The 24474-nt window shown below is 42.7% G+C and overlaps 3 protein-coding genes and 1 long non-coding RNA gene across 5 annotated transcripts in view; all 4 read left to right on the top strand.

The window, feature by feature from the left end:
- The first annotated feature begins 679 nt into the window (after positions 1–679).
- Positions 680–13196, top strand: LOC134094423 (NACHT, LRR and PYD domains-containing protein 12-like). 2 transcript variants are annotated; one of them, XM_062547935.1, is made up of 18 exons: positions 680–824; positions 1280–1377; positions 1793–1933; positions 2419–2559; positions 3045–4814; positions 5265–5438; positions 5678–5854; positions 6268–6435; positions 6577–6750; positions 6936–7109; positions 7801–7974; positions 8636–8809; positions 9106–9267; positions 9512–9679; positions 10200–10370; positions 11009–11176; positions 11731–11904; positions 12633–13196. In XM_062547935.1, exons 2-18 carry the CDS (start codon positions 1334–1336, stop codon positions 12637–12639), a joined length of 4161 nt encoding a protein of 1386 aa, XP_062403919.1. In that variant the 5' UTR covers positions 680–824; positions 1280–1333; the 3' UTR covers positions 12640–13196. The 2 variants fall into 2 exon arrangements, with proteins under 2 accessions (XP_062403919.1, XP_062403920.1); XM_062547936.1 differs by lacking the exons at positions 11009–11176; positions 11731–11904; positions 12633–13196 and having other exon boundaries at positions 9512–9711; positions 10200–10318.
- A 1991-nt stretch (positions 13197–15187) lies between these two features.
- LOC134094489 (NACHT, LRR and PYD domains-containing protein 5-like) lies at positions 15188–22385 on the top strand. Its single transcript, XM_062548025.1, has 7 exons — positions 15188–15302; positions 15637–15753; positions 17536–17679; positions 18166–18306; positions 18546–20318; positions 21788–21961; positions 22205–22385. Exons 1-7 carry the CDS (start codon positions 15259–15261, stop codon positions 22383–22385), a joined length of 2574 nt encoding a protein of 857 aa, XP_062404009.1. The 5' UTR covers positions 15188–15258.
- A 505-nt stretch (positions 22386–22890) lies between these two features.
- Positions 22891–23881, top strand: LOC134094424 (uncharacterized). Its single transcript, XR_009940441.1, has 3 exons — positions 22891–23229; positions 23380–23553; positions 23761–23881. It is a non-coding gene; the product is annotated as an uncharacterized LOC134094424 (long non-coding RNA).
- Positions 23882–24337: 456 nt separating this feature from the next.
- LOC134094486 (ribonuclease inhibitor-like) overlaps positions 24338–24474 on the top strand; it is a 3609-nt gene continuing 3472 nt past the window's right edge. Inside the window, exon 1 of the mRNA XM_062548014.1 lies at positions 24338–24345. Coding sequence (XP_062403998.1) covers positions 24338–24345 — 8 coding nt within the window. The remainder of the gene's footprint in view (positions 24346–24474) is intronic.

The following is a 24474-nucleotide window of genomic DNA, read 5'->3' as shown; positions in this document are numbered from 1 at the left end:
ATGATATGAGGGTGTGACAGGAGAGTGCAGCCCATTTACATTCGAACAAAAACTGCACTCAAAATATTTTCAAAAATGCATAGCCTACCTATGAGTTGTAAAGCAGGTTACCAGATTTTCTGGAAAATCTCATGTTCGAGCGCATAATGCACGCGCACATGTTATCAGCAGGATAAGGGAACAATATAGCCTATTTTGTTGCTTGATGCACACACTGGCTACAGACAAACCAGACGCATTAGGCCTATGCATTATTTTTGTTTTTTGAACCGGTTACAGAACATAGGTCTAATGAGGTCTAATTAGGTCTAATTAGGTCTAAGCCTGTGCTGAAAACTTGAAAACTACTGGATAACATGTCCCGTCCTAACCCGAAACCGGGACGATCCCCCATCTCCAACAGTGTGTGCAATGCATACTATTAGAAAAACTGTTCTAGCCTAGGCCTACAGTACACTGACATACGGCAACACTTCAGGTTTTAGGCTATGTATTTCCCATAGGTATTTCCAGAGCTGTTGAGCAATGTGTTGAGTATCACTATTCATAGCCAATTGAATAGAGTCTACAGGAGCGCAGAAAGAGTTTTAATGTGATTGGCTGTTGAGTGCAAACGTCACCAACTTTCACTGAAAACGAAACTCAGTTTTGGAAATATAATCTGTAGGCCACGGCAATATCTTCCTAGAAAGAACTTGGACTGTACGCGAGTGTAGGCTATCTCAGTAGGCAATGCATGGATTGTTTTATGACTTTGTTGTGTAGTTGTCTGATTACAGCCTAGACCTATTGCCCCAGCACTGATATGGGGCACATGAGAAGGGGTAAGCTTCAGTCTTAAAATTGCATGGACAGCAAGGATGCTTAATTGACGGTAGCGAAGGCTACCAGAGTGTTTTGGATTCATTGGAAGATAGGCTTTAGCGTGTTGTTGTTTAATGTTGTTTAATTACTTTCAGCTGAGAAGAGCTTAGGCTACTTGTTGTCGTTGTGAATAAATATGACAAGTCACACTTTTTCCATAGTCTATATGCTCAAATTATTAACAAAATATCTGTTGACACTCTGAGTAGCCTCGGCAGCAATTTGGTTGGGGGTTGAATTTGGATGTTCAGTAATTGTAGATTTTACATACTGTAAACTTGAATTAGATTTCAAATGATATGTCTCTGTGTGGGCAGGCTGTCCAAATAGTGTTACCAATTGTGTAAGTAAAGAAAACTTTCAAACCACCTGAACCTCCCTCCTCCTCCTCCACCCCCTCTTCCCACGCACATAGGCATGCATGAGTCTCTGATGTGTTTTCCTCGTCTGTGAAGTAATTTGTGTCATCATGAGTCTCTCTGGGCCAACCAGCTCTCAGGACACAGAGGCCAGGTACACTTTGAATCAGAGGAGTGGATGAGAAGTACTGTAGAACTCTAACAGTAATTTATATGTTTGCATTTTCATTCATTCATTCATTCATTCATTTATTTTCCCCAAGTACACTTTTATGTGGGATAGATTATTTATATATATTTATAACTATATTTGGTTACATGATGATGAATACTAGTTCTCTAAATAAACACACACAATCAGACAAACACAAACCTACGCGGATTATTATGGCCACACATGAAAAAAAAAAAATTGCATGATGATATTACGACATGTCAACATTAAACTCAAAATTTAGAGAATGAAATTGAAATATCATGTTGACTTTAATATCCACCTTTCAATATTCAAAATTAGTTAGTATAGTTGTTGCTAAATTTCTGTTTGTCACCTTACTCTGTATTTGTAGGGAGCAGGAGAGATGTCATTCCCCTGCGCTGAGCTGTGTTTCTGCCAAGAGTGACCGCTCAATGGACCTGCCATCCAACTTCAGGCACAATTCTCTGGCACCTCAACCTGGAGGACAACAACAGATTGCAGCTCAAGACATGTAAGAGTAATATATAAACAGTAAACACTGCAAGTAATAAATTGACTTCATTCATTCGTTCATTCATTTGTTCTTTCATAAGTTCATTCATTCACCCATTTGTTTGTGTTCACAAGTCCAACAACGGGGCGACACCGGGCGTGCAGTTGAAGCATTCTGTTGTTGAGAGTATGCTCTGTAACAATAGCTTCCACTGCAGTCAGTGGAACAGGCTTAACCAGATGCGAGAGCACAGAGCACATTCAAAAAAATCTTTTAAAACTAATTTTACACTCCACACACCGAATGCTTCAGTTGTGCTCCAGGTGTAGCTCGGCTTTAAAGGTGATGAGAAACTTGTAAGACAAACAAATACTGTATATACAAACACAAACACATTTCATGTACTGTGTTTTTATTTGTGTGTGTGCCACCTTTCAATATTCAAAATTAGTTAGTATAGTTGTTGCTAAATTTCTGTTTGTCACCTTACTCTGTATTTGTAGGGAGCAGGAGAGATGTCATTCCCCTGCGCTGAGCTGTGTGTCTGCCAAGAGTGACCGCTCAATGGACCTGCCATCAAACTTCAGGCAAAATTCTCTGGCACCTCAATCAGGTGGACAACAACAGATTTCAGCTCGAAGCATGTAAGAGTAGTCTCATATATAAATATACCAATAAAACTGACTTCATGCTTTGTGAGAGAAAAACCCTTATACTATAACTACAAGAACCACACAAGACGTTCAACAACTTTTCAGTTGCCTGCTCCGGAGGAGAGAGTGTTACTGTCCGTGGTACAAGCCCCTCGATTCAGCCACAGTGTCTGCTTACTCAAGCATAGCAAGTTTCTTTTATTTGCAAGCATCTTTACTCAATGCATAGGTCACCTTGTTGATTTCCTGCCAAGCATGTGGGTTTCTTATCAAATGGTTTCATATATCATATATTGCTATTTCACTGCTTGTGGTTTAATTGCCACTCATGCCCCAGAACATAATGTTCACAATGATAATTTCATATATACATTTTCTTCCCACATCTACTGTACATCCACACACATTAATTTTGCCTTACAATGTCACAGTGTCTTAGTGCTATGCTCATAAATGTCTTTAATTGTTTGAATCAGAGGCACACATGAACTTGAAGATCATGAAGATCTGAAGATGCTCCTGAAGCGGAAGTTTGAGTATGTAAACGAGGGTCAAGCAGAGTCAGGATGTCTGCTTAGTGACATCTACACGGAGCTCTACGTCACAGAAGGCATGGATGGAGATGTGAATGCTGAACACGAGATCAGACAGATCGAGATGCCATCAATGAGACCTACACCAACAGAAACACCAATCCACTGCAATGACATCTTTAAACCCACATCCAAAACAGACACACATGTCAAAACTGTGCTGACGAGAGGAATCGCTGGCATTGGCAAGACCATCACCGTGCAGAAGTTCATCTTGGACTGGGCCGAGGGACGAGCCAATCAGGACATCCATCTGTTGCTCCCACTGCCCTTCCGAGAGCTCAACCTGCTGGAGGAGAAACACAGTCTGGTCAGCCTTGTACAACACTTCACCACGCAAACAAGCGCCCTGCAGCTCAGCAACGCTGACAAATGCAAAATCGCATTCATCTTTGACGGCCTGGACGAGTGTCGACTTCCTTTGAGTTTCCATGACAACCCTGCAGTGTATGACGTCACGGAGGTCTGCTCCGTGGACTCTGTTTTGACGAGCCTGATGAAAGGCACTCTGCTCCCCTCCGCTCTCCTCTGGGTGACTTCTCGACCAGCAGCTGCTAACAGGATCCCCCCTGAGTATGTGCACCTCCTGACTGAGATCCGCGGCTTCAGCGATGCTCAGAAGGAGCAGTACTTCAGGAAGAAGATACCCGAGCCAAATTTGTGCAGGGAGGTGGTTTCACACGTGAAGTCGTCACGGAGCCTCTACATCATGTGCCACATTCCAGTGTTCTGTTGGATCTCTGCCATTGTTCTACAGCAAATACTCTCAGACACAGATGCAAAGGAGATTCCTAAAACTCTCACTGAGATGTACACCCACTTCCTAATCACTCAGTCAAACACCAGTAATGAGAAGTATGCAGATGCCTCTGGGCCTTTAGACAGGGAAATGGTTCTCAAACTAGGCAAACTGGCCTTTCAACAGCTGGAGAAAGGTAACCTGATCTTCTATGAAAGAGACCTGGCAGATTGTGGGATTGATGCTGAAGAGGCGTCGGTGTACTCGGGAGTTTGCACACAGATCTTCAGAGAGGAGCCCCCGTTGCACCATGGCAAGGTCTACTGCTTCGTCCACCTCAGCATTCAGGAGTTCCTTGCTGCTTTGTTCCTGTTTGTCTCTTTCGCCAGTCGTGGATCACACAACGCTGGAGATCAGCATATCAGATACTTCTGTGATGTGGAGAGCTTGTCCGACCTCCACAGGCGCATGGTGGACGATGCTCTGCGAAGCGAGAGTGGACACCTGGATCTGTTCCTTCGTTTCCTTTTGGGCCTCTCTCTGGAAGCCACCCAGGGGCTCCTGCGATGCCTTCTTCCCCAACTAAGTGCCTGCCACCCAGGCAGCAGGGACCAGACAGTCAGATACATCAAACAGAAGATAAGGGAGAATGCAGAAACAGAGAAGTCCATCAATCTCTTCCACTGCCTGAGAGAGTTGAAAGATCCCTCACTGGAGAAAGAGATCCAAAGTTACCTGAGCACAGGGTGTTTGTCCAGGGTGTGTCTGTCGCCTGCACAGTGGTCGGCGCTAGTTTTTGTGCTGCTGACCTCTGAGGAGGAGGAGTTGGAGGAGTTTGACTTGAAGAAATACGCCCGGTCAGAGAAGTGTCTGCTCAGCCTGCTGCCCTGTGTCAAGGCCTCCAGAACATCCCTGTAAGTAGCTGCTACTTCAACACAAGAGCACTACCTTTCAGCTGTGGTCAGGGAAGGCAAGGCAGGACACATTTACATGTATTTCTAACTCAGTGTGATTTGCAGAAGCGTCAGTGCTAAATGGTGGCAATGAGGGAGGGGAGGGGGGTTACATTGTATCTGTCAGAATTAAATTCAGTTCTATTTTATACGCCAAAACGATTGAAATTGTCTCAAGGTGCGTTACAGATCCCAGACACAGAACCGCCTAGAGTACTGAGGCTTGGCGAAAATTGGTGACAGGGGCAAGATTATCTTCCTTCTAAGCATCTGATTGGAGTCAGCCATGTAGAGAGATAGAAATGGGAAGAAGGAAGAGGACAATTCAATGTATTTATAACGCCTTCATGTACTCTAAGTCACAGAGACTAAAGCTACTCACTGCAATTATGAATAAATCTCTTCTGTCAGGTTAAATAAATGCAACCTGACTGAAGAGTGTTGCCCAGCGTTGGCCTCTGTGTTGTGTTCAACCACTTCCTGTCTAAGAAGGCTGGACCTTAGCGGAAACAAGTTGTACGACTCAGGAGTGGAGCAGCTCTGTTCTGGCCTGCAGGACCCACTCTGTAAACTGGAGAGACTGAGGTGACTTTTAATCTTTGCTGGCAAGGTTAAATACATGTAAATACTTGAACGTCATTTTGAAAATATTTTTGCAAACATGTTACAAGAAGGATGATGATGTCAAGATGATGTCTATGATGTGAGTTTTTAAAAACTGTTGATCATGATATCCTGCACTGTACTGAAAGGACAAATCAGACAAGTTCAATCTATGCATCCTGCCATGGGTGCATGTGTGGATGGCTTCTTACTGCCTGCAGGTTGTTGGATTGCGTACTGACAGAGGAAGCATTTTCCCTTTTGGCCTCGGCCCTGAGTTCTAATCCCTGCCACCTGAGACTGCTGGATCTGGGCGAGAATCAGTCTGGAGAGTCAGGAATCAAGCAACTGTGCTCTGTGTTGGCAAAGGAACCCCAGTGTGTGCTGGAGACCCTGAAGTGAGTATATGGGCAAAAAATAACCAAACACACTGTAATGTAAAGTTACTAATCACATCATGATATTGCCTAGTATTTTAACTCACATTGTAAATCCTTTTACTATGCAATTGGTTTTGCCTTTATATTTGATATTTATTACCGGTGCTTTAGAATGAATTAGTCTGGGTCTGTGCTTTTGTGGGTATGTTTGCGGATAGGATCCTCTCTTCTTTACATGGTCATTTAATTGATTTAAAGTCTAACCCTGTCACTGCTGGCTGCTGTCTTATTTGACTCCACATGTCAGAGAAAAGATCAGACATGATCAGACTTGGCAGTGATACTACGAACTCTGATGCCTTTTAACCAAGCAGACTTTGTCAGGTTGTAGTCCAAATCTAATGTATACCCCTTCATACACCACTCTGCAGGATTGCCAAGTGTGCAGTCACAGAAGAGGACTGTATGTGTTTAGCCACTGTTCTGGGATCAGACACATCCCGACTAAAAGTGCTCGATCTGAGCCGGAATGAGCCAGAGGACGCAGGTGTGGAGCTGCTCTCTGATGCCCTTCGGCACAGCAGACTCCAATCGCTAATGTGAGAGTTTAATTCAGTTTTATAATTGTCCGGTTTTTGTTGTCGTTATTGTTGTTTTAGGATTTTGGGGTTCACCAGTTAGGACATGCACCATCATTTGACTAATAAACACAGTAACTGTATTTATATTTTGTGTGTCAGACTGAGGGACTGTGATCTGACTGAGAGAAGTTGCGAGGCTCTGGCTGTGGCCTTGTCCTCAGAGATGTGTAGCCTGACACAGCTGGACTTAAAGGGCAACGATTTAGAGGATTCAGGCATAATGCAGCTGTGTCCTGCCATTAAGTCTCTGCAGTGCAAACTGAGTTTGCTGTGGTAAGTCAGTTACTAAAGAAAGGTTAAATTTGTTTGACTTCAGTGTTTTGTTGCTCCTTATCAATGTACTGTAGATTTCAGAATTAATCAACAATCATTAGCAATTAATCTGTTGTTCTCAGATTCTAAGAATATTGTATGATTTCAGTATAATTCATAAGCTTGAGAATATTTCTGCCTTGTAGCCTTTCAGACTGTCACATCACAGAAGTTGGGATCTGTGCTCTGGCTTCGTCTCTGAGATCAAACCCAAGTCACCTGCGAGACCTTGATCTCAGTCGTAATGACCCTGGAGACACAGGGCTGGAGGAGCTCTCCTTATTTCTGCAAGAGCCAGGATGTAGACTGGCAAAACTCAAGTGAGATAGAGTTATGTTTCTATAAAGGAGCTGCCATAATTGTGTTTCATACATGTATGTGTCTTACGTTTTTGTTTTGAGACCAAAATGACGTCAATTGGTGCAGATTTGAGCAAGATCGGTTTAACTCCAATTGAGTTAAACTGCTCTGATTTACTTTTTTTTGGTCCCAAACAAAAGATCAGACTCAATATTATCAAAGAATAAACAGTTACACTTTATCTGAAGGTATCTACATAAGAGTTACGTAACACTGTCATGAGCGTGTCATAAACATCATAAACATCATAAACAAGTCCTAAACATTGGATACCAATCCTTTGAGGCATAATTGAAACTTTTCTTCCTATTAATGCCTATTGTGTCTACATAAACATCAGATCATTCATTCCATTCCAACAGATTTATTTACATATGTATACGGACATTGTCTGCGTTGCTCTGCCTGTGTGTGGGTGTATATTTATATGTATTCATAACTTGACTCATACATAGTCACTCTACAAGTAACAGCCTGTGTTACTTACAAACTCATAGAAGATGCCTCTGCCTGTATCCATCTCTGCCTGAATGAGTATTTGTTTATATACAGTAGCTAAACGTATAGATGTGCTAGTGTGTCTCTTAGTCCTGTGTGATTGTATATTATATATACAGTAAATCCCTGACTAATTGCTGTGTTGTGTCTCAGTCTGCTTGATTGTGACCTGACAGAAGAGAACTGCTCCGCTCTGGCCAGTGCCCTCATCTCCGACTCCTCGGCTCTCAGAGAGCTGGACTTGAGCCGCAACCCTCTGGGAGATTCAGGGGCCGTAGAGCTCTCTGGTGCTATAGAGCATCCACACTGCCATCTGGAGAGGCTCAGGTAAGCACTCTGCACACAATATGATTAAACACCTTATTCATTACATGTACAATATCAATAAAAAAAATTGAAATGTGTAGCACTGCATATACAGCAGTTATAGATTTAAACACAATGGTAAACACTGAAATACATAAATAGCAACAAGTTGGATATGGACATTTCCAAGTCAACTTCATTGACAATTCAGCTATATGCACATTGCGCACAGAGTATGGAAATACTCTTTCTTTCTGTAAAATGTATTTAAGTGTAACTCTGGCGAAAATGGACCAAAGGGTGTTTTTTTCTGAATAAAAATACATCAACTAAGCTGTGGAGACAGTATTTTTCGTTGATCCAGCACAAAAGCTAGAGCCCAGAATGGCAAACAGTGGATTAGCCAGGGGCGGCGAGCTAAACGCTTTCAAAATAGCATCTTTTGAACATTAAACTTGCTGAAAACAGCGCCAAACCTCATCAGTAGCTTGCTCTGGGTCTCGACACATAAAACGAAGCACCAACAATGTTGTTTGCGAATGCAAAGTTTACAACAGAGGACTGTCAATAACGAAAAATACTGTTTCCACAGCTTACTGTAGTTGATGTGTTTTCATTCAGAAAAACACATTTTCGCTGGAGTTACACTTTAAGCCAGAAAATTCTTTTTTTGTCATTGTAGACTGGTTGGCTGTGAAATCGAAGAAGAAGGTGGTATATCTCTGGCATCGGCCCTCGGGTCAAATGGTTCACACCTACGGTCTCTGGTCCTGAGCAAAAACCGACTGGGAGACGCTGTCATGTATCCTCTGTCTACTGCACTGAGGAATCCAGTGTGTGAACTCAAGAGCTTAAGGTGAACTTTGATGCGAATAATTCAGAGTGTATAATGAGTAGGCTAGTTGATATTACTAGATATTAGTAGATTGGCTATTAGCCTTGATTAAAAAAAAAGAATATTGTTGAGTGCCGTATATACCTGAACTTAAGCCTAAATTAAAAAGTAACAATATGTAAGACTGGGTTCTCTTGTAAATTGGTATTTGTTTGAAATTAAGTATGCATGATGTTTTAGATATTACAGTAATCTTTTCTGACAGCATGTCTGAGGGTGTTTGAGGTCTTTAGTTGAATAATGCTCTTTTCTGATAGCATGTCGGAGTGTGGTATCACAGGAGAGGGTTGCATACCACTGGCTGAAGCATTGAGCTGTGGAACGTCTCACCTCAAAAAACTGGATATGACCGGAAACAAACTGCAGCAAAAGGGTGTACATCTCCTCTCAGCCCACAGATCAACGCTCAAGTCTCTCCTGTGAGAATGAATACATTGAATTTAATTACCAGTTAATTCATAGTAATTAATCAAATGTAATTACTCATTCAATTTAAGTTATTGTAATGCCAGATATTAGTAAGTAAAAAAGTACTGTTTTCAAAACAGAAAGAAAAAATAAGGCAAACAAATAAAGCACAAAATGAAATAAAAAAAATAAATAAAATAGATTAGCAATCAAACTGTTTTTCCTCTGGTTCTCCATCTTCTGTACTCTCTCCAGGTTGTCTGAGGGGAGCCGTAAGTATAAGGATATCAGGTCTCTGGCCGTGGCCCTGAGAGGAGGGGAGCTGCGAGAGCTGGACCTGAGTCATAAGGAGCTGGAGGATGCAGGCCTGGAGCTCATCACCGGGGCCCTGAGGACGCCTGGCTGCAGACTGGAGACCCTCAGGTGACCCAGCAGCTCTGTGTGACCCCCTAAAGGTGACGATGCATGGGGCAACTTTTGGAGCGACGTTGTCGGCCAATCACATGTCCGAGTCCACGTGTTCTAATAGGTCTCACGAGAACTTGCCCATAATGATTGAAGTCCTCCAAATAGAAAGCTGTTGCCCAATAGCAATGGGAAAGTGCCTGAACAACATTGCTCAGTATGGCTCAGCATTGCTCATTGGCAACACTCCTCAAAGCTGCACATTAGCCTGCTGGATCTTGAATTGCTTTTCTGTGCAAAGGAAGACCAGGACAGGGGACATGCATAATCTTAGTGATCATTTGAGTTGGCACAGTGGAGTAAATTAACACCCCGGTGTTCATACTGGACCTTTAAAAGCAGCACATTGTGATAATATGTGGTTGCGTGTGTGTGTGTGTGTGTGTGTGTGTGTGTGCGTTTGCGTGTGCGTGTGCATGTGCGTGTGCGTGTGCGTGTGCGTGTGCGTGTGTGTGTGTGTGTGGGTGTATTTGCCCAGGTTGTACAATAATAAGATCAGCAGTGCTGGCTGTGCTGCCATGGTGTCCGTCCTGAGGGAGAATCCTCACCTGCTGGAGCTGGACCTGAGTGGAAACGAGCCTGGAGACGACGGGGTGGAGCTGCTCGCCTGCGCCCTCAGAGAACAGCACTGCCAACTACACACACTCAAGTGAGAATTACACACACAGCTAGATGGGCTGTGTCACATGAAATCAATATGACCAGAGTTCTCTCTCTCACACACACACACACACACACACACACACATACAGAGGTTCTTAGTACTTACGTATGGTTTTTCATATTAGATCAATATGGAAATACGTGTGATAATTACACACTTATCAATGATTTTCAATATGAAATATGAAGTCATTCCATGTAAAGGGCACCAAGAACGATAACTATCGCAATAACTATAAACAAATATTGCTCTCGTTAATGACTACGTTCACACATAAACTATAACAATAACGACATGAAGAACGATATCATTGGGGATCACTTTCAGACCGATTTTGAGAATGATAAAAGACTAACAGCCAATCAAGCCATTACATTTTAGCCATCACATTCATTAACACGAGGAGAGGCTTTTTTATCGTTGGTCAGTGTGAATGCTATTATCGTTATGGTTATAGTTATCATTATCGTTGTTGGTGTGAATGCCGCTTAACTCTGTAATGAGACCAGCAGAAGAATTCATTGTGGTCTATCCTGATGACACTATTTTCTATCCTGTGAACATTCACGTGATTGATATTCGTTTGTCCATGTGCCTATGTGTCTGTTTATTTTTCTCATGAGGCTGAATGATTGTAACCTGACGGAGAGCAGTTGTGCAGCTGTGGCCTCTGTTCTCAAGGGCTCCCGTCTTAAAGAGCTGGCACTGAGTCTTAACAACCTTGGTGACTCTGGAGTGAAGCTTCTATCTGAGGAATTACAGCATGCCAGCTGCACACTGGAGGTGCTCAGGTGAGGGTCCTCAGTTAACATCACCTGAACAGTCTCTAATCCAGTGCATCTCACTTTGAACATTAAGATACAGGGACGACGATGTAGCATACAAAGACTTGTGCAAGGCACCAGAACCATGCATGAGGTTAAATGCCTTGTTCAGCGACACAATGGTGGCAGCCATTATAATCTGATTTAAAGGTGCCATAGGTAAGATGTTTTTGATCATATTCATTGAAACCGACAGAATGCTCCAAAAGTACAACATAAATCAGCCTGTTTTAGATTAAAAACCTCCACCCAGAACCTACAGTATTATTTGTTTTGCAAAAATCCACCGCTCCTTCTGGTCCAGTAAAGGCAGGGCTGTATGATCATTGGCCGATCTGACTGTCAGTCACTAACAAGCACAAACTTGATGGTCAGATGATCGTGGGGGAGGGGCATGAGTTGTACAGTATACATTCAAAATGTAAGTTAAGTCCCCTCAGTCTGCCAAATTGACCAACTGCAGCTTTAAAATCACCACAAGTCCCCCAGCCCCTCACACTATCTCCGCTCTCTCCCTCTAGTCTGGTTAGTTGTGGCATCACACAGGAGGGATGTGATTGTCTGGACTCAGCTCTGAGGTCAAACCCTGGACACCTACAGCAGCTGGACCTGACTGGTAATACTCTGGGTGACCAGGGCAGGGCGCTGTTGCTCTCTCTGCAGCAGGATCCAGACTGTAGATTGAACAAACTCAGGTGGGTGTATTAAAGGTGGGATTTATTAAAGGAGTAATTTGTAATTATAAACCAAAATGCTTCTTGTCACATTCAGCTAATTGTGTATATTGGAAGCAAACATAATGCTAAACTGTAAACAATTACATCAATACATTACTGAAGGAGGACTGAGGGAATATGTGACCCTGCAAAGCGAAACCAGTCGTTTCGGTAAAATTTACAAAATTAATTAGTTAAAGTTATTGTGCTCACGTGAACGGCCATAAACTAAGCTTTCCAACGATATGTATCGAGGGTATTACACAAACTATCGCTAAGCTAAACGCATCCAAAGTTGACATGGTTTTCCTGCCATGATATGCCAGAAGAGGAGAAATCACCTTTTTAAGCAGCGCGTGGACAACTGGAATGACTGCAAATGTGTTGAATCTTCGCCGGGTTTAACAGTCAAGACGTATGTTTTTCCGTGAAATTAGTTCACGATAGGAAACTGTAGACTGTATACTGTCGAATTATGCGAAAACGTGACATTCAACATTTTAACCAGGAAGTTTGTTTATTGTGGATTTTCTCAAAATAACGTTGTGCGCAAAGCGACTGATTTCGCTTTGAATGGTCACATATTAGGAACAATTTTATTTGTGAGCTTGTGCAGTATGCCAACAGTTTTTGCTAGACTCTTGGACTGGACAGTCCTTTAAATGCACTAGCATGATGCTGTTTCTGTATTGCGTCTCCTGTGGCAGCCTCTAGACGGCAGTATTTTCCCTAAGGAATGAGAAGAAAGATGATTCATCCTAGCTAAACCACAGAAGTGGGTTCAAGAAGATCCCAATCTCTCATCTCATCACAGAAGATACATGGAGAATACACAAGATGCCAGACAACTGATCCTCTGGCCTCACAACTGATCCTTTGGCCTTTTTCTTAATGTGACTATGTGGTGTTTTATACCAGTAACAAATGTAAGAACCGGGAGACATGTAACACACTATTTCCAACGTTATTCTTCATCTCGTCTTCGTACATCCCAACTACCTGTATTCTCACAGTGCATTCTAGCGCCCTCCGTGTTCACTAACTGATACTAACAGGACATAACAGACTACGGCGCTTATCCTTATGATTTAGTGTGTTCAGTTTTAGTATTGTGTGGATTATTGTTTGACTTCATTATACATTCCATAACAGTTGTGTCATGTATGTGCCAGTAATAAACCTATAGAATGTAATCTTTAATAAACAATGTATATTGTCCCTGGAGTTGTACCTTAGTGGATACAAATGTACAAATACAAATTGTCTCACCCTCTATGACGTCATATCTGTATAGTACATGTAGTGCATCAGTTTTCCCCCAACACACGGGGCCAGTAGATCACCCTATGAGACGGAATAGTGCAGGAATTCAACAGATTGTATTTCCAAAACACAAACACTGATTCATCTGAAAATACACACATTGGAAAATACAGTACATCTGTGATAACACCTCTTCTTTGGGTAGACATCAGAGAGAGAGTCCAGATATTCATAAAGCCAGATCCTCAGATATCTTTACATGTTCCCATCTTAGAAATGATGACGTGAAACTGAGGATCTGTGCGTGTGTGTGTGTGTGTGTGTGTGTGTGCGCGCGCGCGCGTCTGAAGCATTCTGAGTTCTTTTCACTGGAACTAAGGTTTCAAGCCCAGCTCTGGGATTGCCCCTTCTTGTTAAAACATGACTGCAATAGTGCACAAAGCAAGGTCCATAAAGATATGGATGACAGAGTTTGGTGTGAATGACAGGCCTGCACAGAGTCCAACAAACAAATTAAACAACAAATTAAAAAACACAATAAGTGCATCAATGAGTGTAATAAGTGCATCAATGAGTGCAATTGTCTGTACTGTAGTAGTGCTATGAGAGGAGATGTTCTCTGAAGAGCTGGTCGAGATAATCGTTGCGTCTTTAGTGCATGATGGGAGTGTGAGGCTGTGATCGGAAAGCCTGGGTAGTGCCTACCGCTTCTCAAATGCAGGATGGGAACACCCAGGCTGATCGGATGTAGCCATTCCATGACTTACATTTCCATTGACAAACAGACAAAAACGGCACTGCCCATATTTTCAAACATGCTTAGCCTACCAATGTAGTAGGTTACCAAATGTATACTATGTATTATAATATATATTATATAATATATAATAATACATGTATTATTAATAAGTAATTAATTATATTATAATACATATCCTATATTATATAATATAGGCTATTATAATAATACATTTATTATTATTATTATTATTATTATTATATTAATAGGTTAATTAATATGTTACCAAATTTTCAAAATCTCAAAAACTTCGAGCAAGCACGCACATGTCCAACTACGCACCACAGGCATTTTACGATAGCAATATTTTGTTGATTGAAAGGATTGAGCACAGGCTACAGACAGACCAGTGTTGAATTTGGACGCACGGTGCAAAGTAGCCTACAATTATTATAGCAAAGTTAGCCTACAATACAGCCAATTTATGAGAGTCTACGGGAGCTTGGAAAGAGATGTTATTTGGTTGTCATGCGCAAAATGTCGCCAACATGCATTGCAAGAAACTGAATTTTGAAAAGTTAGTAGGCGGATCCTCCCCTTGTCATGGGAATGAAAAGAGTGTGCAATCCACGGTGATTTGTTCTCAGAAAGAACTTGGACCGAAATATCGCTTGATATCCCTTGCGGATGGATATTTTATTACTTGACTGTTGTTTAGATATCTGGATTAGCCTACACATTAAGCGGTAAGCTTAAGCGGTTACAGAATTGTGCGTGTGTCAATTTGCAATGAATGTGTTGTGGGATGGAGAGATGTTAGATGCTTTTTTTAAGTGCATTTTATTGATGTGTTGACGACACACTCGAGTGGCTCTAATGTCATTGAAATGCAATGACAATAAAGGCATTCATTCATTTAGGGTGATGGACTGGCTTTACCGTATTTTTATTCAATTATTTTCGGCTGAGAATGCACACCTTGCTGTTGTTGTGAATAAATAAGACAGGTAACACCTCTTACCTGCAGTTCGTCAGATGTTTAAATGATCAACAAAATATCTATTGACACTGTTAAGTAGGCTACAAGTTTAGGGATTGCATTAGGATATTCAGTAATTCTTCAACAACAATTTCACATAGGCTACTGAAAACTTAAAACCGATGCAAATGAGTCTCTGTGTGGGCAGACTGTCCAAATAAATTGTTACCCGGTGTTAATAGTAAATAGCCTAAAATGTTAAACCACCTAAACCTTATCCCCCCCCTTTGCACACTCACAGGCATGAGTCTCTGATGTGTTTTCCTCATCTGTGAGATTATTCCGTGTCATCATGAGTCTCTCTGGGCAAACCAGCTCTCAGGACACAGAGGCCAGGTACACTGGAGGAGTTCTGTATAACTCAACACTGTAACTGCAATCTGTTTGTGTTTTCATGCATTCATTTATTCTTTCAATGTCACTTTTCTCTGGGATAAATGAATGATTAGACATACTACATGATGATGAAGAGTAATCATTTTATAAAGGGATTATTCCCCTTCGCCCTTCAGCATGCACATTTGTTTTGCCCTTTTCTGTGCTTCGTAGAGCAGCTATGTCAGAGCTGTGCACACACAAATATAACTGCTGGTAAAATCTTCATTTACGGTTTACATTTCATGTACTGATTTTTTGTTTGTGTGTGTGCCACCTTACTCTGTATTTGTAGGGAGCAGAAGAGATCTCAATCACCTGTGCCAAGCTGTGTTTCTGCCAAGAGTGACCGCTCAATGGATCTGCCATTCAACTTCAGGTGCAATTCTCTGGAACCCCAATCAAAAATCAGGTCAAGAACAGATTTCAGCTCAAAGTATGTAATTCTGAGTTAGACTGGCCACCCCCACCTAGATCCCCTTACAAGGAGACACTCTGAGTCTGGAGCACATAGTTCAAACGTTTCCATGAGACCCCAGAAATGGAGGGCCAATTAATGACGAGAGGGGATGACGTTATAGTTTTGATATCAAAAGTGGCTGCGGCAGTTAGAAGAATGTGTAAATTTATTTACAGCAAAGGTCGGCCTACACTGTTTCTTGGCTGCTAATGCTGTTTATTATCAGTTTGTAAAGTTTGGTCGGAGTAGAAAGTAACATTGGGATTCTCTGATCAATGTATTTTGGTTAAGATGGACCAATGATCTCAAAGTTAACGCAATGTCTACGTCCATCACCAAGGTAATGTTGGAAATCATCATCATCATCATCAACCGTTTTTTATTCAGGGAAAATTGACTGAGCATCAAGCTCTTTTACAGCAATGCCCTGAGTCACAAAACATATAACAACAATAATCAAAATAATAAAACAAGAAAAAGAAAAAGATACAAAAAGCAAATAATTAAACTGACACAAAATAGCCAGGTGCCAGACAGAGCGGCGTATTCGCACAGCGTTCCTGTACAGACATCAAGACAGACATTAGACAACCACTACAAACATAGCGCATTTCACGTGCACAGAACCCATACACAGACAGTGCCGAACGGAGTGGCGTAATCGCCAGCGTACCCGTGGCAACAAAGAACAAACAAATTTACAAAATAACAAGACACAAGACAAAAGATGCCGGACGGAGCGGCGTAATCGCCTGCGTACCCGACGGACACCAAGACATACAAAGACAGACACCAAACAACAATTAACATATAATAAAATAACATGGATTAAGATATAGGACAGGCAAACAAACACAAATCAAATAAATAAATAATAAAAGCAAGTCCACGCCAACTTAGTCCAAATCGACTGCATCAGACGGCCGAGAAAAGTCCAAGGGCAATTAGATGTTGCACAGTCCCGTAGCTGATCAGACCAACCCGGCGGAATTCGCTAGGCAGAGCGCATGCAGGCCGTCTGGAGAACACCAGAAGCTGAGGCACAAGCAGCAGAAGCACCGAGCAGCCTGAAGTCGAGAGCGACCCTGCAGGTCAGCAGCATTTTGTCCCTGGCCTCCAACGTTAGCGCTGCTCGATCCAGACAGGCAGCAGCTCGATCGGCAGTCGCGGCAGCAACGCCCGCAGTTGGTATCGATCGCCCGCGGTTGGTAGCCATATGGTCCTCAGCTCAGCTGTCCTGATCAGATGGTGAGGTGCAGCGCACGGATGGAGGATGTGAGAGGCCCAGGGCAAAAAATCAAATTCGGAAATGTTTCCGAATCATGCGTCCTCAGACTCTTTTCAGGAAGTGAATGAGCTAATTGACTGTATTCATAAAGTGAGTGAGTCTGCTTTTATCCAGGCTATGTATATAAATGTTAATAAAACGGATTCCATTCATTCATTCATTCATTCATTCATTCATTCTCCATGTAACAGTGGGGCTACACCAAGTGCCCAACTGAAGCATTCCGTTTGTGAAGTGTATGCTGCAACAATGAGCTTCCACTGCAATCTCTACAAGCCGATAGCATTATTTGCACTCCAGGTGTAGCTCAGCTGTAAATGGGATAAACCAATTAGACGGACAAACATATGCAGCTAAGTACTGTAACTTAGAAATAGACAAACACAAACCCATTTCATGTACTGAATTTTTATTTGTGTGTTTGTCACCTTACTCTGTATTTGTAGGGAGCTGAAGAGATCTCATTCCCCTGTGCCGAGCTGTGTGTCTGCCAGGAGTGACCGCTCAATGGACCTGCCATCAAACTTCAGGCACAATTCTCTGGCACCCCAATCAAAAATCAGGTCGACAACAACAGATTTCAGCTCAAAGTATGTAATTCTGAGTTAGCCTGGCCACACCCACCTAGATCCCCTTTCAAGGAGATACTCTGGAGCACATAGTTCACTAACGTTTCCATCAGACCCCAGAACTGGAGGGCCAATTAATGACGAAAGGGGATGACGTTATAGTTTTGATATCAAAAGTGGCTGTGGTACGGTAATAGAGCTGCCTGCAAACATAAAAAATTGCAGTCAGAAAAACGTGTATATTTATTTACAGCAAAGGTTGGCCTACAGTGTTTCTTGGCTGTTAATGCTGTTTATTGTCAGTTTGCAAAGTTTGGTCAAAGATGACAGTAACGTTGGGATTCCCTGATCCATGTGATTGGTTAAGATGGACCAATGATCTCAAAGTTAACACAATGCCTACGTCCGTCACCAAGATAATGTTGGATACATTTCCGAATCCTGAGTCCCCAGCATTTCATGTACTGTGTTTTTATTTCTGTATGCCAACTTACTCTGTATTGGTAGAGAGCAGAAGAGATGTCATTCCCCTGTGCTGAGCTGTGTGTCTGCCAAGAGTGACCTGTCAATGGGCCTGCCATCCAACTTCAGGCAAAATTCTCTGGCACCCCAATCAGGTGGACAACAACAGATTTCAGCTCAGAGCATGTAAGAGTAGCCTCATATATAAATATACCAGTTAATAAAACTAACTTCATTCATTCTAACATTCACTTTTTTCAGCTATTTCATCCAGTTAAATTTGTATCAATTAAGAAAACACATTTTCCAACGTTCTGCAAAAATTACCCTTTCTTTTCATCACAACCACATCCACACATGACATGCCCATTTTGCCTTCAAATGTTAGTGCTATGCTCATAAATGTCTTCAATTGTTTGAATCAGAGGCACACATGAACTTGAAGATCATGAAGAGCTGAAGATGCTCCTGAAGGGGAAGTTTGAGTATGTAAACGAGGGCCAAGTAGAGTCAGGATGTCTGCTTAGTGACATCTACACCGAGCTCTATGTCACAGAAGGCATGGATGGAGATGTGAATGCTGAACACGAGATCAGACAGATCGAGATGCCATCAATGAGACCTACACCAACAGAAACACCAATCCACTGCAATGACATCTTTAAACCCACATCCAAAACAGACACACATGTCAAAACTGTGCTGACGAGAGGAATCGCTGGCATTGGCAAGACCATCACCGTGCAGAAGTTCATCTTGGACTGGGCCGAGGGACGAGCCAATCAGGATGTCCATCTGTTGCTCCCGCTGCCTTTCCGGGAGCTCAATCTGCTGATGAAGAGAAAACACAGCCTGGTTAGCCTTGTACAACACTTCACCACGCAAACAAGCGCCCTGCAGCTCAGCAACGCTGACAGATACAAAATCGCATTCATCTTTGACGGCCTGGACGAGTGTCGACTTCCCCTGAGTTTCCATGACAACCCTGCAGTGTATGACGTCACGGAGGTCTGCTCCGTGGATGCTGTTTTGACGAGCCTGATGAAAGGCACTCTGTTCCCCTCCGCTCTCCTCTGGGTGACTTCTCGACCAGCAGCCACTAACAGGATCCCCCCTGAGTATGTGCACCTCCTGACTGAGATCCGCGGCTTCAGCGATGCTCAGAAGGAGCAGTACTTTAGGAAGAAGATACCCGAGCCAAATTTGTGCAGGGAGGTGGTTTCACACGTGAAGTCATCCCGGAGCCTCTACATCATGTGCCACATTCCAGTGTTCTGCTGGATCTCTGCCATTGTTCTACAGCAAATACTCTCAGACACAGATGCCAGGGAGATTCCTAAAACTCTCACTGAGATGTACACTCACTTCCTAATCACTCTGTCAAACACCAGAAATAAGAAGTATGCAGATGCCTCTGGGCCTTTAGATGGGGAAATGGTTCTCAAACTAGGCAAATTGGCATTTCAGCAGCTGGAGAAGGGTCACCTGATCTTCTATGAAAGAGACCTGGCAGATTGTGGGATTGATGCTGAAGAGGCGTCAGTGTACTCGGGAGTCTGCACACAGATCTTCAGAGAAGAGCCCCCGTTGCACCATGGCAAGGTTTACTGCTTCGTCCACCTCAGCATTCAGGAGTTCCTTGCTGCTTTGTTCCTGTTTGTCTCTTTCGCCAGTCGTGGATCACACAACGCTGAAGACCAGCATATCAGATACTTCTGTGATGTGGAGAGCTTGTCCGACCTCCACAGGCACATGATGGACGAAGCATTGCGGAGTAAGAGTGGACACCTGGATCTGTTCCTCCGCTTCCTGCTGGGCCTCTCTCTGGAAGCCACCCAGGGGCTCCTGCGATGCCTTCTTCCCCAGCTAAGAGCCTGCCACTCGGGCAGCAGGGAACTGACGGTCAGATACATCAAACAGAAGATCAGGGAAAACGCAGACACCGAGAAGTCAATCAATCTCTTCCACTGCCTGAGGGAGTTGAAAGATCCCTCCCTGGAGAAGGAGATCCAAAGTTACCTGAGAACAGGGTGTTTGTCCGGGGTGTGTCTGTCGCCTGCACAGTGGTCGGCGTTAGTTTTTGTGCTTCTGACTTCTGAGGAGGAGGAGTTGGAGGAGTTTGACTTGAAGAAATACGCCCAGTCAGAGAAGTGTCTGCTCAGCCTGCTGCCCTGTGTCAAGGCGTCCAGAACGTCCTTGTGAGTAGCTACTTTAACTCAAGACCTTTCAGCTGTAGTCAGGGAAGGCAAGGGGGATGCATTTATTTGGAACTCAGTGTACAGGAGCATCAACAAAGACCCTTCATTACTTTCCGCTTTATAGGAGAATTCCGGTGTGAAATTGAGCTTAACTGTACCGAAACATGTTAAGGTGTACTCACACGTGTTTTAGACGCACTTTCACTCACCCCCAGCATTCCGAACTCCTCCGTTTTCAGCCTAGCTTACAGTAGGCTTGAATCTATTAGATTGGGCATTACGTAGCCTATGCAGCTAAATAGCTATTTTTAAACCATTAAAAAGGTTCCAAGTAACTCCACACTGCATTGGTTGACTTCTGAGGGTCCTGACATTTAAAACGAGATACTTAGAACTTTGGAAGTGCACAGGAAGTTTATTAAAAAAGACTGTTTATTCAAGCAGTACCTTCATAGAATCTCTCCGCTGGACGCCATCTTGTGGTGAAGTCGCGATAAGTCGACAAACGAGCACAAACAAACAGGAAAGACGGGGACATATTGCAAACATTTTGAGCTTTGTTACTCATCATGCTCATGTAGACAGTATAACTATATATTTCCTATGGAATTACTTTAGCAATATGTTCCTCTGTCCTTCCTGTTCGTTCGTGCTCGTCAGTCGGCTTATCGCGACTTGATTCCAAGATGGCGCCTAGCGGAGAGATTCTATGAAGGCACTGCTTGTAAACAGTCTTTTTTTAATAAACTTCCTGTGCATTTCCAAAGTTCTCAGTATCTCGTTTTAAATGTCAGGACCCTCAGAAGTCTACCAATGCAGTGTGGAGTTACTTGGAACCTTTTTAATGGTTTAAAAATAGCGATTTAGCTGCATAGGCTACGTAATGCCCAATCTAATAGATTCAAGCCTACTGTAAACTAGGCTGAAAACGGAGGAGTTCGGAATGCTGGGGGTGAGTGAAAGTGCGTCTAAAACACGTGTGAGTACACCTTAACATGTTTCGGTACAGTTAAGCTCAATTTCACACCGGAATTCTCCTTTAACCCTCTCTGGCATCAATGTTAGTGGTGGTGGTGGTGGTGGTGGGGGGGGGGGGGGGGGTCGGAGGTTACATTTTATGTAATTCATGGCAGGATTCCATTCAGTTTAATTTTATTTATATATGGCAAAACAGTTGATATTGTCTCAAGGTGCTTTATAGAACCCAGAGGCACTAAGGCTGGGCAATTGGGACGAGATAATCTTCCTTTCAGCAGGAAGAAACTTTGTGCAGGATCTCAAGGGAGATTGGTGGGGAAGGTCCGACTGGGGTGGACCAGGTAGAGACAGAGATGGCAAAAAAGGAAAGGAGAACAAAGGTTCAAATGTACACAGAATGGGGATGTATAATGTGTGGTATAACTCAATGTATGTCACCTATCTGCACTGTACGCCACGGTATCTAAATTTGAATAAATGTCTTCTCTCAGGTTGAATAAATGCAATCTGACTGAAGAGTGTTGCCCAGTGTTGGCCTCTGTGCTGCGTTCAACCACTTCCTGTCTGAGAGAGCTGGACCTGAGCATGAACAAGCTGTATGACTCAGGAGTCGAGCAGCTCTGTTCTGGCCTGCAAGACCCACTCTGTAAACTGGAGACACTGAGGTGATGTTCATCTTTAAACTTGGCTGGCAAGGTTAAATACATGTATATACTTGTAAATAACTCTGAAAATAGTATTTTGCAATCACATTACAAGAATGATTATAATGTCAAGATGATGTCTGTGATATGAGTTTATAAATTACATCATGACATCCTGAACTGTATTGAAAGTAGAGATCAGATGTGCTCAATATAAAGATCCTGCCATGAGTGCATGTGTGGATGGTTTCTGACCTCCTGCAGGTTGTTGGATTGTGGACTGACAGAGGAAGCGTTTTTTCATGTGGCCTCTGCCCTGAGTTCTAACCCCTGCCACTTGAGACTGCTGGATCTGGGCAAGAATATGCCTGGAGAGTCGGGAATCAAGCAACTGTGCTCTGTGTTGATAAAGGAACCTCAGTGTGGGCTGGAGATCCTGATGTGAGTATATGGGCAGAAGACAACCAAATACACAATGATGTACAGTTATAGTCTGGCTATCACCATACTAAGCTCAATATTTTAAGTTTGAACATTAGTCTGGGGAGTCTGCTCTTTATTTCTACTGCACAAGAGGAGTGATCAATGGGAATAGTTCAAATTATTCTGTACGCTTGGATAGTCCTTCAACCAATCAGACTAACAAGCCAGGACAAGCCGGTTTGTGGTTGGACCCAACAAACGTGGACAGGAAGCAGGAGCGATAGATGTGCAGGTTTCCAGCCTGATTAGCTGCAGGGCGAAATCCAAATTGCCAGCAGATCAGGCTGGGTTTACCCAGCCTAGTACAGTTACTGTAACTATTCACACCATACTTCTGTGTACTGTTAACTCATCAGTTTATACTATGTTATTGATTTTATTTTAGATGTATTGCCAGTTTTTTAGAAGAAATTACTGTAGTCTGGGTGTGAGCTTTTGTGGGTATGTGTACGGTTAGGATCTACTCTACATGTTAATTAGTTTGATTCAGGTCTGCTGTAACCCTGTCACTGCTGGGTACTGCCTTATTTGACTACACATGTGTATCTTTATATGGGAAAGGACAAGTTTTGGCTGCAGTAACAAAAAACAAAAAAACTCTGATGCATTTCATCTAACCTATACCACTCTGTCTGCAGGATTTCCAGGTGTGCAGTCACAGAAGAGGACTGTATGTGTTTAGCCACTGTTCTGGGATCAGACACATCCCGACTGAAAGTGCTAGATCTAAGTCTGAATGAGCCAGAGGACACAGGTGTGAAGATGCTCTCTGATGCCCTTCAGAACAGCAAACTCCAGTCATTAAAGTGAGAGTTTAATTCATTTTTTTTGTTATGTTTTTAGGGTTTCATTTTCGGTGTTCACTAGTTGGGATTATCAGTTTAATTTAGTTTGAATGTATACCATGATGTGACTAATAAACACAGTGACTGTATTTTTTTTTGTTTGTGTGTCAGACTGAGGGACTGTAATCTGACTGAGAGAAGTTGCGAGGCTCTGGCCGTGGCCTTGTCCTCAGAGATGTGTAGCCTGACAGAGCTGGACTTAAAGGAAAATAATTTAGAGGATTCAGGCATAAAGCAGCTGTGTTCTGCCATTAAGTCTCTGCAGTGCAAACTGAGTTTGCTGTGGTAAGTGAGTTGCTACCTTGGAGAGGTTGCATCTGTTTGACTTCAGTGCTTTGTTGCCCATCATCAACAACATATATTTCAGAATTAATCAGTGAGCAATAACATATCATTTGTTGCTCCCAGTTTCTTTGAGTATTATATGTGATTTCAATACAATTTTAACATCAGCAATTGCATCCAAATGTTTTGTGTATTTCTGCCTTATAGCCTGTCAGACTGTCACATCACAGAAGTTGGGATCATTGCTCTGGCCTCGTCTCTGAGATCGAACCCAAGTCACCTGCGAGATCTTGATATCAGTCGTAATGATCTTGGAGACACAGGGCTGAAAGAGTTCTCCTTATTTCTGCAGGAGCCAGGGTGCACACTGAAAAAGCTTAAGTGAGAGAGAGTTATGTTTTTACAAAGAAAAAAAGATTAAAGATACAAAGATTACATTTTTGTTTTAGGATCAGTTTCAGTGTACTCGGAGCGGAAACCTGCACATCTGTCTCCTCTGCTTCCTGTCCAAAACTTTTGGGTCCAATCACAAACTAGCTTATACAAAAGACGCACAGGATCATTGGTCAGATTGGTTGATAGACTGTCCAAGCGTACACAGTCATTTAAACGATGCCCATTGATCATGACTCTTGTGCAGTAGAAATAAACAAATCTCCCCATACTAATGTTCAATCTTAAAAGACTGATCTTAGTATGGTGATAGCCAGGCTAGCATCTCAGAATAATGTACACCACAACCCATGTTTGTGAATATATTGAACCTAAATGTAACTGGATACTCATGAACGTGTATCTCTTTAACTACATTATTCTCTAGCAACACTATTTCTTGGGTGGCCCAAGAAGACCCAGTGGTTTTCCTATCTGCCCCACTTGGTAATGAAGTTGAATAGCCCTGTGCTAGTTTGTATGTCAGCC

Source organism: Sardina pilchardus, chromosome 10 (genome assembly GCF_963854185.1).
Source record: "Sardina pilchardus chromosome 10, fSarPil1.1, whole genome shotgun sequence".
Taxonomy (NCBI): Eukaryota; Metazoa; Chordata; class Actinopteri; order Clupeiformes; family Clupeidae; genus Sardina; species Sardina pilchardus.
The sequence above is the reverse complement of the archived record's forward strand: the minus strand, read 5'-3'. Positions and strand labels throughout refer to the sequence as shown.